Source organism: Drosophila kikkawai, chromosome 3L (genome assembly GCF_030179895.1).
Source record: "Drosophila kikkawai strain 14028-0561.14 chromosome 3L, DkikHiC1v2, whole genome shotgun sequence".
Classification (NCBI taxonomy): domain Eukaryota; kingdom Metazoa; phylum Arthropoda; class Insecta; order Diptera; family Drosophilidae; genus Drosophila; species Drosophila kikkawai.
This window is the reverse complement of record NC_091730.1, coordinates 4,976,692-4,989,725: the sequence shown is the minus strand read 5'-3', so window position 1 is coordinate 4,989,725 and position 13,034 is coordinate 4,976,692. Positions and strand designations below refer to the sequence as shown.

The following is a 13,034-nucleotide window of genomic DNA, read 5'->3' as shown; positions in this document are numbered from 1 at the left end:
TAAAGTACAGCCTAAATTAGATGTTCTATAGATTAAAACGTATAAAAAACTTTACAAGAAGTTTTTCATTTAATTTAATTAGTCTGTAAATTAGAAAGTAAATTAAATAAATTTAAAAAAATTCTCCTTTTCAGCTGTCTGGTATATTTAGTGGTGCTACCACTTTCATGCCTCGGCCACACCTATCTGGCGTCATTCTTTTCGCCCCTGGGCACACTGTTTGCCTTTCGCACGCGTATTTTTCGAGCAATTTTGCGTGTAAATTTTGTTGTTAAATCACAGTAAAACAGCAGCAATCATGGCGCAGTTCGATCTAACACGCATCAACTGTCAATACCTGGACAGGCATCTCACTTTCCCGCTGCTGGAATTCTTGTGCGGCAAGGAGGTTAGAAAATTTGCAAGGCGGTGCTCCGCCAGCGGTTGCCGTGTCACCACTTATGAGTTATATGTTTCTCCCACAGATCTACAACCAGCAGGAGCTGCTGGAATACATCCTGGAGACGGTGAACAAGACGAACATGATTGATTACACGATGGACACGCGAAAGCGTCTCAATCTCAGCCAGGAAATGCCCGAGGAGCTAGTGCAGCGCAAGGCTGAGGTCCTGGCTACGCTCAAGCAGCTGCAGAACGAGGTGGCGCCCATCATGAAGGCCACCGACATTCTCAAGAATGGCGAGAGCATGAAGGACTCGAAGACCTTCGTCAATGCCTTGCAAAAGGATTACAACTTTAAGCTGGAGCACCTGGAAAGCGCCTACAAGCTGGCCAAGTATCTGTACGAGTGCGGCAACTACCAGGAGTCCACCTCGTATCTCTACTTTTGCCTGATTGTAATGTCGCCCAATGATAAGGTGAGTGGAATATCTTGAAAAACATGAAGGATTCTAAGAAGCTAACTTAACTTTAATTCCAGAACTATCTGAATGTCTTGTGGGGCAAGCTGGCTGCCGAGATTCTGACCCTCAACTGGAACACCGCCTTGGAGGATCTGACCCGTTTGCGTGACTACATTGACAGTGCCAACTTCAGCACCATCCAGGCCCTGCAGCAGCGCACCTGGCTGATCCACTGGTCTGTGCTGGTTTTCTTCAACCACCCCAAGGGTAGGGATCTCATCATTGAGATGTTCCTGTACAAGCCGCTGTATTTGAACGCCATCCAGACGATGTGCCCGCACATCATGCGTTATCTGGCCACCGCCGTTGTGATCAATCGCACCCGGCGTAATGCCCTCAAGGATTTGATTAAGGTAATCCAGCAGGAGTCGTACACGTACCGCGATCCCATCACCGAGTTCCTGGAGTGTCTCTACGTGAACTTTGACTTTGAGGGCGCTCGTCTGAAGCTGCACGAGTGCCAGACGGTGATCCTTAACGATTTCTTCATCGTGGCCTGCCTGAATGAGTTCGTGGAGGATGCCCGCCTGATGATCTTCGAGACCTTCTGCCGTATACATCAGTGCATCACCATTAGCATGCTGGCCGACAAGCTGAACATGAAGCCCAATGAGGCAGAGTGCTGGATTGTCAACCTCATACGGAATGCCCGGCTTAATGCCAAAATAGATTCGAAGCTGGGGCATGTGGTGATGGGCACACAGCCGCTGAGTCCCTACCAGCAGCTGGTGGAGAAGATCGACTCGCTGTCGATGCGGTCAGAGCATTTGGCCGGTTTGATTGAGCGCAAGAGCAAGCAGAAGAACCAAGAGTCCATTGACTCGTGGAAGTACTATTAAATCTGCTGGACTGTTTTTAAACCACAAAACTAATCTAAGACACTTTGTACACCTTCAATGATTGCGCGCAGTCGAGCGAATAAACCAACATCCAACTTTCGCTCAAAAGCTTCAATTTTTTATTTCCTTTTGGAATTTATAAAGAAAGGCGGGAATTTTCAATTGCGCTAGCCTACAGAATGCAATAACGGTCTCCTAGTCTTACAATTAGCTTGTACCTACGCTTGGGGGAGCTGTTGATAGCCACCGGGATCACACAATTAATTGCTACCGCTGTTTCTTCTGCTTGACCACCAGCCAAGAACGCACGGGCAGATCCTGTAGATAGACTATCCACTTGCGGACTAGGAGAAGCCACACAATGCCGTACACTAAACAGAAAGCGGATTCCAGGTAGTAACCATCGAAGGTGATTTCGCACTTTCCCTCAGCGGCTTCACAGCTCTGGAAACATGGAGGGGGAATCATTATATATGGCTAGAAAAACGTATAAATTTGCTTTCCAGCTGCACTCACCTGCTGTTCCTCGTTGCCCTGGCAGGTGTTACTTGGATTATTAGAGCACTGCTTCCACGTGAGCACATCCACCAGCCAGAGCACCACAGTATTGGGCCAAATTCCACCCAGGTTGCATAGCGTATTAAGGAATGTCATGTACGTGCCGCCCACCGCTGGGTCCGAGATCTTGGCAAAAAAGGCCATGGCGGCCACAAACATGGAGTACAGGAAAACCTGGTAGCAGGCATAGTTGACCACCAACAAAACGTAGTAGTAAACTGGCACAGAGCCGCCCTGGATGATGTAGGGCGTGGCATAAGTAAGGCAAGTGATCACCAAGGCCATGAGAATTCGATACGGTATAGCCTTCAGGTAAATGTCCATGGGTCGAGGACCATTGGTGTAGCGACCCACTGCCAGTGGCAGGATAAGTTGCAGGGGGACGAGAGGTATGGCCAGCAAAGCCAGTTTATCCTTGGGAATCCCTGCATCAATCAGCTTAAGGCTAGTGACTGCATCACAGGCAGTGAACGTGACCTTAACGGTGAGCAGGATTGCAGCCAGGATTTGCACTGGTCGCATGCGAACCATGTCCCATAGGATCTTATAGCTCTGGTGGATATTCAGCTCATGCTCCTCCGTGTACCGAGCGTCCATGTGGGCATCCTCAATGTCGTTCTCCTTCTTGAAGATAGCCACCAGAGTGGTGGCCACCACAAAAGTGATGCCCCAAAACCAAAGGAAGCGCGGCAGTGTCACAAATCCCTCATCCATGGGCACATCCCGCAAGTAGGTGTTGCAAAAGTCCTTAGACTCCAAGGCAATGAAGACCACATAGCCCAGGAAGTAGCCAGCAGTTTGGCCAACACTATTACAAGTGGAGGCATGGCCCACATTGCACCGCTTGAGCATGGTCAAGGCCCAGCCATCGACGGCAATGTCCTGGGTGGCGGCCAGGAAGTTCAGCAGGAAGAAGAGCAAGGTCAGCAGTGGTACATTCGGTTCTACGCCATTTCCGCCCAGCCAGCGGTCCACGTGAAGCGATAGGAGCAGCATAAAGGCACCCAGAAGGTACTGCACCGGCACCAACCAGGATTTCCGACGTCCAAAGCGGCGCACATACAGCGAGTCTACAATCGGGGCCCACAACAGCTTCAGGCTAAAGGGCCAATTGGCGAAGGAAAACTCTGCCTGCTGCTTGTAGCTTGATCCTCGATTCTGGAGGAGCATGGGAATGGCGCCAATGAGGCCAATGGGAATGCCTTGAAGGATGTACAGGAACAGCAGGATGGCTATGTTCCTACGATCTCCGCGTAAATCGGGCTTTTGGTCCTCTTTGTCCTTGTGCGACTTTGAAGTGTCCTCGATGAGCAGCTCCTGGTCGGCATCGCTGCCGGGCGCCTTTCGACGTACCGCAGACATGCTAATAAGAAATAAAATATAGAGTATAATATATACAATATGCACGGCACTTTGGAGGCCACCGGCTCACCTGTTTTACTAATCACTAAACAGGTAAAAACGAAATAACAACAAATGTCCCCCAGGTCCACGTCACTCTAACGGCAAGCTATTTTACCACCTGTCTCTGACTTTCTGGAGGCTGCTATGAATTTTGATGGTATTTCCGGTAAAAAAAAAACTAATCGGTTTCTGCGCTAGCGCTTTTTTTTCGTCAAAACTTATTTTTTAAGGTCGTGGCATATGTTTTTGTTGACGTTCCCAACATGTAATTTAAATTATAGCACATCCATATTGCCATAAAAACCTAAACACGACTGGGCACACTAATGAAGCTGGCGGGCGGCAAGTAAAGTGTTTAAAATTTAATTAGATAAAATCTGGTTGGTTTTTTATGGCTTTATGTTATTTTTTTATATTAATATATTATTTATAATTTATAAATATATTTCTTTTAACATTTCCCTAGCGCAATAAATATTTTATAGCAAATTGATTCACAGCTATAAAAAAATGCACAGCGACTGGTAACACTTTTAACGGAGGCGGGCTTCCTGTAAAAAGTTTAAAATCCAACTGGGAGAGCATGAGTTGCTATTTTTAGCAATATGTACTCTTATTTGTTAAGCCGGGCAGAAATATATGCGCGTATACACACAACCCAGCAGCTTGGGTTGTCTTTCCGGAAACTAGACATATACGCCGCCGCGCCACGCCGCCGCCGCCGCCGATTTTTGCCTTATTTGACGCGCCGCCGCCAAATTATGAAAATAACGGCGCGCCGCGGCGCGCCGCTGGTGCGGCATCGGCGCAGCTTCAGCGCGGCCTTCAGTGTCATTGTTCTTTATAAAACTTAAAAAAAAAAAAATAACTCATTAAAATGGCCTTTTTGCCTTATTTGACGCGCCGCCGCCGCCGGTTCTTTCTGACTACTACGCCGCCGCCGCCGAGTCATTTTGACCTCTACGCCGCCGCCGATGCCTTTAACCATCGGCGTAAACCTCTACCGGAAACCGATAAGATACAACGCAATACAAAAAAGTCCCACAATGCCGGGAGAAATAATAATTTCAGCCTGTGGAAATGCTTCTAAAATAATACGCCAAAGCTTGAATACCCTTCCAACTGGATCAGGATTTATCCAGTTTATTTAAATCTACCTAAGCCACTTTTTTTATAATAACTAGGTAAAAAGCTGTACTTTTTGACAATAGAAGCCAATGAAGTTTTAAATATTTAAAACATTTAATAACTTAAAAGAAATGAAAGTTAAGAATACTTTATTATCACCGCCACTGTGCTTTCCAAATATATATGTACACATATCAACATGTAGATAATATTCAACGGTTGCTCCCATTTCCCAAAACAACAACAACAACAATCGATTGTTTTGCAGCTTTTGTTTTAATAATAAAGTGAATTACTGAGAGCATTTTACTTGCTTGCTGAGCGAACACATTCAGATGTTTCAATTATAATTAAAAGTAATTACTGATACAGGCTCCATACTGGCCGGCATCTCGAATAACAATTTCAATTTCCGAATACATACGTTTTCAATAATAATAGACTTGAAACTGGTTTGCTCTTCACTCTTCCAGAGGGAAGAAGGCAATATTTGTGACCGTTTTGTTTCCATAGCTTAGCTTAAATTCTAATTAAGTGTTCAATTGAAACTCTGATGCTGCTGTTGGCTGGATGGCAGGCCTGTTATTCTATATTCTATTACGATCTCTGTATTGGCTGGCTTTCCTGGCGGCTGCTTTCGTTTACTTTCATGGTTATTGTTTCGTTCTCTGTTTGCCTTTCGCTTCTCGCTCCTCCCGGTTGGCGTGCTCCAGTTCAATTAAATTTCGTGGAAGGCCATTTAGCTTTTAACTGCTCGCTTTTCCGCTCCCTTTGCCTTATTCCCTGCTCCTGCTCCAGCTCTACTTGGCAGGCGATGAGCCAAAGACCGGCTCCTCCCACTTGTGGTGCACCTCGGGCGTTAGGTTGCTAATCTGCACATGCACTGCCTGGTGTTTCTCGTACTTGGGTGGAATGGCGCACAGACGGTATTTGACCTCGTCCCCGGGCATGGGTACATATTCGCCTTCGATGCTGCAAAACGATTATATGTACATATGTATGTACACTTTTTTAGGAAAGGTCTCGAATATGCATTATTCATCAACTTACTCGGAAACATGGCAGAATACGTCCTCGCCACCGCCGCTGGGTGTAATGAAGCCGTGTCCCTTGCTGCGGCTGAAGGATTTCACGATGCCGGTCACCACCGGATTTTCCAGAGCCCGAGCGGAGCTACGTTTTTTTTTTGTGGGATTTTGGTTTTTTTTGGCGTTGGCGCGTGTTTTGGGTTTTTGGCAGCATTTAATACGGAAAGGGAGAAGCAGGAAGAGGCAATTAAATCAATGTCAGAACATGGGAGTAGAGGTTATATTTTAAAAGGATTTCTGTTTTATTTTTAATGTAAATTTAAAATATCAATATTATTAAGAAATAAACTTCAGTTTATATATATTTTATAAGTAGGAAATAAATAAAATTCATTCTATTAATTTAAAGATAAAGGTAATTTTAGGGATATTTTGTAAAATATAAATAAATAAAATGAATTTGCTAAAGTTTTTATCTAAACATTAAAAAAAATATATGTTTTAAAAGCTTTAAAATTTCCAAAAGCCTAGAAAATTGAAACAGGGAAATTGTGGCCCCCTAAAACCCCCTCGTAAGGCCTCTGTAATAGGGCCTAGTGATGTTTTTTTTTTTTGTTTTGGCAAGGACATGGTTGGCTGTGGGACGGGGTGGCAGGACAGGCAAAGCCAAAGGAGGTGGAGGACTTACGTCGAGGCCGTGCGTGTGCGCCGCGTGATGATAGGACTGGGCAGCTGCAGCGAGGCATTGGGGCTGTGGCTGTTGTGGTGGAACACCGGCGGCTTGGCGGTCAGCAGCTTCTCGGGCGTCCTTGGTTCGGCCATGGTTCTAGCGTTCTTGCCTCTCTTTTGCTCTGCAATAGCAGTCAGTCGGTCAGTGGAAGCGGCTTTTGCGCGTGTTTATGTGTGTGTGTGTGTGTGGCGTCGCTGTTGCCCGTATAGCTGTATGCGTGCCTGAGTGGACGGCAGGCAGCCAAGTCTGTCGAGTTCAAGGCCACGGGGGTACGCGGGTTAGTCAGCCAGCAAATTGCGTTGCGCTAATTTCACCTTTACGATGTAGCTTACCGCGAACTTCACGCACCTCTCAAGCAATTAACACCTCGATTTTAAAAGCTTTCTCCGTCTCGTTTTGGCTGCTGGATCGAACGGAACGTACACCCACACTGATGCAACTTTTTGCCGCAAAAGCGAAATGCCGGTCACTCGGGAGTATTTTCTCTATGCAAATTCAGCTTTTTGATTTGCAACTTTTGTTTGCCGGGGATTCGTAGATTTTATTCACGTTTTCGGGCAAGTATTTGTTGCGATTTTCAGCGTGCTTTTCTCAGGATTTAAGTTTTTTTCGAATGGCGGCGATTCAGTAATTCGCGTCGAGTGGTTTAGAGTGACCGTAGGCCAAAGTCCAAAAGATATCGCAATTCATTCGATTAGCTTGATTGGTATTCGATAGTTTATAGCAAAATTAAATAAAATAACAGGTGTCATAAAGGGGATAATTTTGTAAAAATAATAATAAAGTACTCTAAAAAATATATTAGTAATAAATGGGTTGTTGTTGTTTTATATTTCCAGCAGAAAAATCATCAACAAACCCGTTTCGATATTCTTTACAGCCACTCCGTCGCTCACGCGGCGTAGTCCACCTCTAGAAATCATAAGAAATTGAAATTTTAGCGTCTTTAAAGAAATTCCAGAAATTCTAACAAAAAAGTGATCCCACATAGTCTCTACATGTAAACGCTGCAATGATGAGCGATACGGAGAGCGAAGGCGGCGAGATCGTGGACGTCTTCGATCCCGAAACTGACTCCGCGGCCAGTAGGGACTCCGATCAGCCTGTGGTGCGCAGGCAGGGATGGCAGCGGATCATCACGCAGCCAGAAATGCTGGACGAGGAGGACGATCTTGGAATAATCCCGAATAATATCGGTGGCTATGTGAATGAGGAGGGAGATTTCATTAATCAAGATGATGAGTCTGGAGAGGAAGCAGAGCCATTGGAACGACGGCTCTTTCAAGTTGCGATGCCTCTGGTGATACGCGTACCTGCGCTAGACCCTCATCCAAATCAGGAGCAACCTGACGAGAATCAAGAGCCGCATGAAGAGCCAGACGATCCTGTTGTCATACAGGAAGAGCCACCACAACCTGAAGGCGCTGAGGATGCCCATCCTCTGGCTCCTTTAATTGAGGCCATCATTGATGATCCTCCACCACAGCCCAGTCCACCAACCACTTCCCGGCGGTCTCGAGGCCAAAACTCCGCTGTGATCTCACTAGACACTCCCTCGCCGCCTAAGAAACGCAAGCGCGGCTCCCCCAAATCTGGGACTAGCTCCAAAAAATCCTCCCCAGAGGCCAAACTCGCCTGTCCCGATGAGGACGAAGACGATGGCATGACCTGTCCCATTTGCCTGGACTCCTGGGAAATGAGTGGCGAGCACCGACTGGTCTCGCTGCGTTGCGGGCATTTGTTTGGCGAATCCTGCATCCGGCGCTGGCTAAACGAAAGCCAGCGTCAATCCTCTGTAAAGGTGTGTCCGCAGTGCAAAACGAAAGCCACATTTCGTGACATTCGTCACCTGTATGCCAAAAAAATCCAAATGCTGGACACGGATATTAAGGAGCAGCTGGAAGCAGAGCGCCGACGCAACCAAGAGCTGACCACGGAGCTGGCCACGTCAAAGCTCTGCCATGCCCTCGCTTCGGAGAAGCTTCTAGTGCTACAGGCAAACTATGATCGCATGAAGGAACTGGTTAGAGCAGGCGGCAGTCGAGGGGCCTTCGCGGACGATGCATCCGGCAGTTGTAGCCAGAAGAGCGTCCATCAGCTGGCTTCCTATCGCCTGTATATGGAGAAAAACTTTGAGATCACCCGGGAGCCGGGCTGTCGGGTGCTGCTCTACTCCGCCAAGCACTCGATGCTGGTGGCCTCGCAGAAGAGTGCCCAGAATCTGTTTCCTGGGTACGGAATGCGCTTCATCGATCCGCCCAGCTTTAAGCCCTTGCACTTCCTGCATACCTCGGCTTTGTTGGTCAGGGATGTGGCGTTTAGTGAGTCGCAGCAGCTGTTAACGGTGGCCAGTCGGGAGCCAAAGATAAAACTCTTTGACATTCGAACGCGTCTGTGCTCGTCCATGTTTACGGCCCACGACAGAATGCTGTGGTCCTGCGCTCTGGATCGCAACGAGCGTGAGCATTTCCTGTACGCCGGGGATTTGCGAGGAGGAGTCTACATCTATGACCTGCGATTTCCAGAGAACATACTCTGCGAATTCCAAGCCAATGGTGAGTGTGCGCTTTAAGTTAGTTCCCTAAATTTGGTTTTAATTATTCAAATCCTGCTTTCCTTTTTAACCTTTTCCAGAAAACTTTAGTCCTGTGATACACATAGTTACTGTGCCACCGAATAAGACTTTTAATTGCGGCGGCTTCCTGGTCTGTCAGTTGACAGCCCTCACATTCTACGAGTACACGGCGTCCAGCGAGACGGCAGTGCCCACCCGGCTCAATGTAGACGGGCCTTTCCTGTCCATGCAATACGATGCCGTGCTGGACACGTTGCTTATATCAGCTAGATCCAATCCAAATTCACCACAATCCCGCTTCATACTCGCCCAGCTGGACAAGATGGACAATATCCCGGTGCTGAAGATCAAGGCCACCATTTATGGTTCCAAGGCCACGCCCATAATGACTCGACCCACGCAACTGGGTGTGGAGGATAACACATTGGTAATGGGCTATCTGCAGGACAGCAAGCAGCTGATGATGCACGATGTGAGGCGCGAGGAGCGCGTCCAAACCATGCCCGTCAATGAGGTGATATACGACATTTGCCCGGTGGCCACGCAGGCGGGATCCTATCTGGCCGCCCTCACCGACAACAAGTGTCGCGTCTACAAGGTGAACAGTTCCAAGCGATGAGCGAGGAGGTGCCATGTTAAGATTAAGAATAACTGACTGCTGATAATGAATTCTAGTGTTAAATTTTTCATATTTTTAATTTTTTCCATTTATTATAAACATTTTGTGAACATAAATGTACTTTACGATTTTCTCAGATTTTGATTCTTGATTTCAATTTCAATTTCGTTTTGATGTCATATATATCTGTTGTGAGTATAAGTCTTGTATAAAACAATGGAGAATGTTGGTTCGATTATTAATAATATACATTACATATAAAGCTATACAAAAATGTGTGTTTTGTTATCCATACAAATATCGGTTTTAATTCGATTTATATTTATATATAAAGAGGCGTATTTATAGATGCTCCCAAGTGAATTGAACGAATTAAATATATAAATGTCCTTAAATTCATTCCTCAGACAGTCTCTCGAAATGTTTGCAACACTTTCAAAGGGGGAGGGACTCACCCTTCCAGCCACTAAATCTAAATGAATTCGGTTTGCTTCTTGCTCTTGAGTCTTGAGTTTCGGTGTAAAAGTAGTATCAAAAAAGGTTTCATCGTCATCGTTGGTCGTTCGGTGATCAGTTTTTTGGCAGAAATCAAAAACCTTTGTGGGCAGAGCTGGAAACTAAATCGATTAATCGAATTTTTTCAATTATCCCTTACATCGATATACAATTTTTTCGATTTATTTCCAGCTCGGCTGTGTGGCCTATGTACTCCCTCTTAGTTTTATTTATGGTTTTATAGTATTTAGCATATAGATAAGTGTGTGCTTGTGTTTTTTGGTTGGATAGTTGAAAGACGCAGATCTATACTTTTCAAGTATAATTTTGTATATATATTTTGTGATTTTTTGTGATGTTTTATTTGTGTTTTTCTTGTGTCATTGTGTGTGTGTTGTATTTATGATTAAGATTAGAGAGACGACGCTTGATGGAGTAAGTAGTAGTTACTTAAAAAGCTTACAACTTAAACTGTACGAGAACTAAGACATATCTTTATATATATATATATAAACACTAGATTCACTTAGGCTAAACTAAACTCGAAACGAAGTCGAAGGGATAAACGAAGCTACAGCTACAAGTCAACTGGAGAATGATAAACACGGACTTTTTAGTCATAATTTATGATTATAAATTATAAATTTATAAATTATAAATCTATAAATTATAATTATAATTTGGAAATTCCAGGCAATTAATCCCTCTCCAGTTGGATAAAGAAAGAAGAGAAAGAAGGATAAGCAGCAGGGTCTTGGGTTTTTTTTTTTAGTTCGCTTAATCGACACGCGCATATCGCGGCACTATATCCTTTTGGATCCAGTAGTTGCACGTCAGGTAGTCCTCCTGCGGCTGCGCATCCTGGCCCACATTGATGACCCTGCGATTGCGATCGAACGACTGCACCGTGCCATGGGACACATAGTAGTAGAAGAGCTGCTGCATGGCAGACACAAAGCGACGCTGCTCCACGGTGTGAGGCTCATACCGTCCCAGGATGGCCTGCACATCAGCATCCACGGTGGCCAGCTGATCTACACCCTCGCCCTGGGTGACCACATAGAAGGGAACGCTCTGCTGCAGCCTGGCATTCGTTAGCAGCGGGCACACACTCCTTATGTCCGTAATAATGGATACCAAAGACGCATAGCTGCTGGCATTGTAGTGCTCCATGACCTCATCGGTGAGACCCAAGGCTCCAATTTGCGAGTTGCTCAGATATTCACGTACCTCCTCCCGCGTCCAGTTGGCATGCAGCTCGCGCAGCTTCTCGGTGTGCGCCTCATGAGCCGTGGCTCCCAGCACCAGCAGCGGCTTGTCCGTGAACTGTTCGCGTTTCCACGACTCCGAGGGATGTTCGAAGAGCACATCTCCGTCCAGAACCAGCCACTCGTGACGACTGCCACTGGAATTGACCTCTTGGTGCTGGGGCAGATCTACGGGGAAGTGCAGCCAGGTGTCGGGAGTGGCGGCCCACAAGCGTTCGCTGGATGCCTCGCGCAAACATTCCACATCCGCGCACTCCAAAGTGCCCATCAGCTGTTGGTTGAGCTTCTCAGACTCCGTCAGTGGTTTTCCCGGCAGAATAGCCGATCCAGACGAGGCCCAGGCCCTGGTGTACAGATCCTTAAGCTTGGGTGAGCTGGCCAAAACAGTTACAAGTGTGGCTCCTGCCCGATGTCCCAGCAAAGTCACCGACTTGGGATCACCACCAAAGTGCACAATATTCAGCTTAATCCACTTCAGAACGGCAATGATATCGGTGAGCGCATAGTTGCCCGATGTCGGGGGATGTGACTCCTTGGAGAGAGCATCAAGAGCCAGGAAACCAAACACTCCCAAGCGGAAGTTGGGACGCACAAAGATCACATCGTGAGAGCGAGAGTAGCGGGCCGATGGACGAAGGATTCCTGGCGAAGGTCCAGCCAAAGATTCGGCACCAATCAATACCACCACAGGCAGGGGATTATTGTAACGCACATGTGGGGTGACCACATCCAAGTACAGACAATCCTCATCACCCACAGTGGTGCCATTGCCCAGTCTCTGCGTGCACACAACGCTGCTGTTGTGCGTAGGCAAGGTATCGTTCCAGCACAAATTGATATCATCTATCAGCTCGGCTGGCTTCCAACGCAGCCTGTCCACCGGTGGCTTGGCATAGGGGATGCCGCGGAAGGCAAAGGCTCCATCTTCTTTGACACCCTCCACGGGACCGCAGCTTGTCACTGCCAGTATAAAGCGTCCTTCGCGTAGCGGCGGCGATGTCAGAGTCTCATGGGTTAGCACATAACCAATCACGCCAAGCAGCAATATAAACAGCAGGATTCCAAACACAATCAGCGCATCGTCCACACTGCATTTGTAGCCACGCAGGCGACTCAACAGGGAGACGGGACGCTCACGTTCCTCCTCCTCGGCGGCCAGTTTCTGCTCCGCTGCCAGCTTCTCATCCTTGAGATCGCTTTTCAGATCATCGGTGCCATTGGTTTTCACCGGAGCCCTGTCAACAGTGTCCTGATCTTTTAAAGAATCATCAAGAGTCTCCATGGAGGCCAGACCGGCTTTGCCCAAGCCTAGTTCCACATCCTCGCTGCTCTTTTTCTTGGGTATCATATTGGCAATGGGCAGCTTGATGGCATTGAGCAGGCCTCGCTTTTGGGGCGGTGCCTCCGAGGCATCTTCAGCTGGGGTGGCTTCAGCGGTGGCTTCTGTAAATATATAGAGATTATAAATTAGTTCAAATTGCGTTTTTA

General features: G+C 46.8%; 5 protein-coding genes across 12 annotated transcripts in view; 2 read left to right on the top strand and 3 right to left on the bottom strand.

The window, feature by feature from the left end:
* The first annotated feature begins 183 nt into the window (after positions 1–183).
* Positions 184–1,849, top strand: eIF3e (eukaryotic translation initiation factor 3 subunit e). The gene is made up of 3 exons (XM_017174296.3): positions 184–388; positions 465–857; positions 920–1,849. The coding sequence occupies exons 1-3, from the start codon at positions 299–301 to the stop codon at positions 1,739–1,741; spliced, it is 1,305 nt and encodes a 434-aa protein (XP_017029785.1). The 5' UTR covers positions 184–298; the 3' UTR covers positions 1,742–1,849.
* On the bottom strand, positions 1,838–3,962 carry LOC108079812 (acetyl-coenzyme A transporter 1). The gene is made up of 3 exons (XM_017174295.3): positions 3,732–3,962; positions 2,258–3,662; positions 1,838–2,185 (listed from the first exon to the last, which is right to left on the bottom strand). The coding sequence occupies exons 2-3, from the start codon at positions 3,659–3,661 to the stop codon at positions 2,009–2,011; spliced, it is 1,581 nt and encodes a 526-aa protein (XP_017029784.1). The 5' UTR covers position 3,662; positions 3,732–3,962; the 3' UTR covers positions 1,838–2,008.
* A 1,126-nt stretch (positions 3,963–5,088) lies between these two features.
* On the bottom strand, positions 5,089–7,249 carry LOC108079911 (cold shock domain-containing protein CG9705). Of its 4 annotated transcripts, none has more exons than XM_017174445.3 (4): positions 6,922–7,249; positions 6,548–6,835; positions 5,882–6,004; positions 5,089–5,803 (listed from the first exon to the last, which is right to left on the bottom strand). In XM_017174445.3, exons 2-4 carry the CDS (start codon positions 6,679–6,681, stop codon positions 5,632–5,634), a joined length of 429 nt encoding a protein of 142 aa, XP_017029934.1. In that variant the 5' UTR covers positions 6,682–6,835; positions 6,922–7,249; the 3' UTR covers positions 5,089–5,631. The 4 variants fall into 4 exon arrangements, with proteins under 4 accessions (XP_017029934.1, XP_017029935.1, XP_017029937.1 ...); XM_017174446.2 differs by having other exon boundaries at positions 6,548–6,710; XM_017174448.3 differs by having other exon boundaries at positions 6,938–7,249.
* A 223-nt stretch (positions 7,250–7,472) lies between these two features.
* Positions 7,473–9,919, top strand: mus302 (mutagen-sensitive 302). The gene is made up of 2 exons (XM_017174195.3): positions 7,473–9,144; positions 9,224–9,919. Exons 1-2 carry the CDS (start codon positions 7,602–7,604, stop codon positions 9,781–9,783), a joined length of 2,103 nt encoding a protein of 700 aa, XP_017029684.1. The 5' UTR covers positions 7,473–7,601; the 3' UTR covers positions 9,784–9,919.
* Positions 9,920–10,034: 115 nt separating this feature from the next.
* The window catches only part of Nrt (Neurotactin), a 30,761-nt gene continuing 27,761 nt past the window's right edge, over positions 10,035–13,034 (bottom strand). For all 5 annotated transcript variants that reach the window (XM_017174193.3, XM_070285895.1, XM_017174191.3 and 2 more), the window contains one exon: positions 10,035–12,989. In XM_017174193.3, coding sequence (XP_017029682.1) covers positions 11,056–12,989 — 1,934 coding nt within the window. In that variant the 3' untranslated portion in view covers positions 10,035–11,055. The remainder of the gene's footprint in view (positions 12,990–13,034) is intronic.

Coding starts and splice junctions, on each gene's coding strand:
- LOC108079812 (XM_017174295.3), bottom strand. CDS start 3,661: ATGTCTGCGGTACGTCGAAAGGCGCCCGGCAGCGATGCCGACCAGGAG. Junction 2,186..2,257: donor AGGGCAACGAGGAACAGCAG/GTGAGTGCAGCT, acceptor CCATGTTTCCAG/AGCTGTGAAGCCGCTGAGGG.
- LOC108079911 (XM_017174445.3), bottom strand. CDS start 6,681: ATGGCCGAACCAAGGACGCCCGAGAAGCTGCTGACCGCCAAGCCGCCG. Junction 6,005..6,547: donor CGCACACGCACGGCCTCGAC/GTAAGTCCTCCA, acceptor AAAAAAACGTAG/CTCCGCTCGGGCTCTGGAAA. Junction 5,804..5,881: donor GTATTCTGCCATGTTTCCGA/GTAAGTTGATGA, acceptor ATCGTTTTGCAG/CATCGAAGGCGAATATGTAC.
- mus302 (XM_017174195.3), top strand. CDS start 7,602: ATGATGAGCGATACGGAGAGCGAAGGCGGCGAGATCGTGGACGTCTTC. Junction 9,145..9,223: donor CTGCGAATTCCAAGCCAATG/GTGAGTGTGCGC, acceptor AACCTTTTCCAG/AAAACTTTAGTCCTGTGATA.
- eIF3e (XM_017174296.3), top strand. CDS start 299: ATGGCGCAGTTCGATCTAACACGCATCAACTGTCAATACCTGGACAGG. Junction 389..464: donor AATTCTTGTGCGGCAAGGAG/GTTAGAAAATTT, acceptor TTTCTCCCACAG/ATCTACAACCAGCAGGAGCT. Junction 858..919: donor TAATGTCGCCCAATGATAAG/GTGAGTGGAATA, acceptor CTTTAATTCCAG/AACTATCTGAATGTCTTGTG.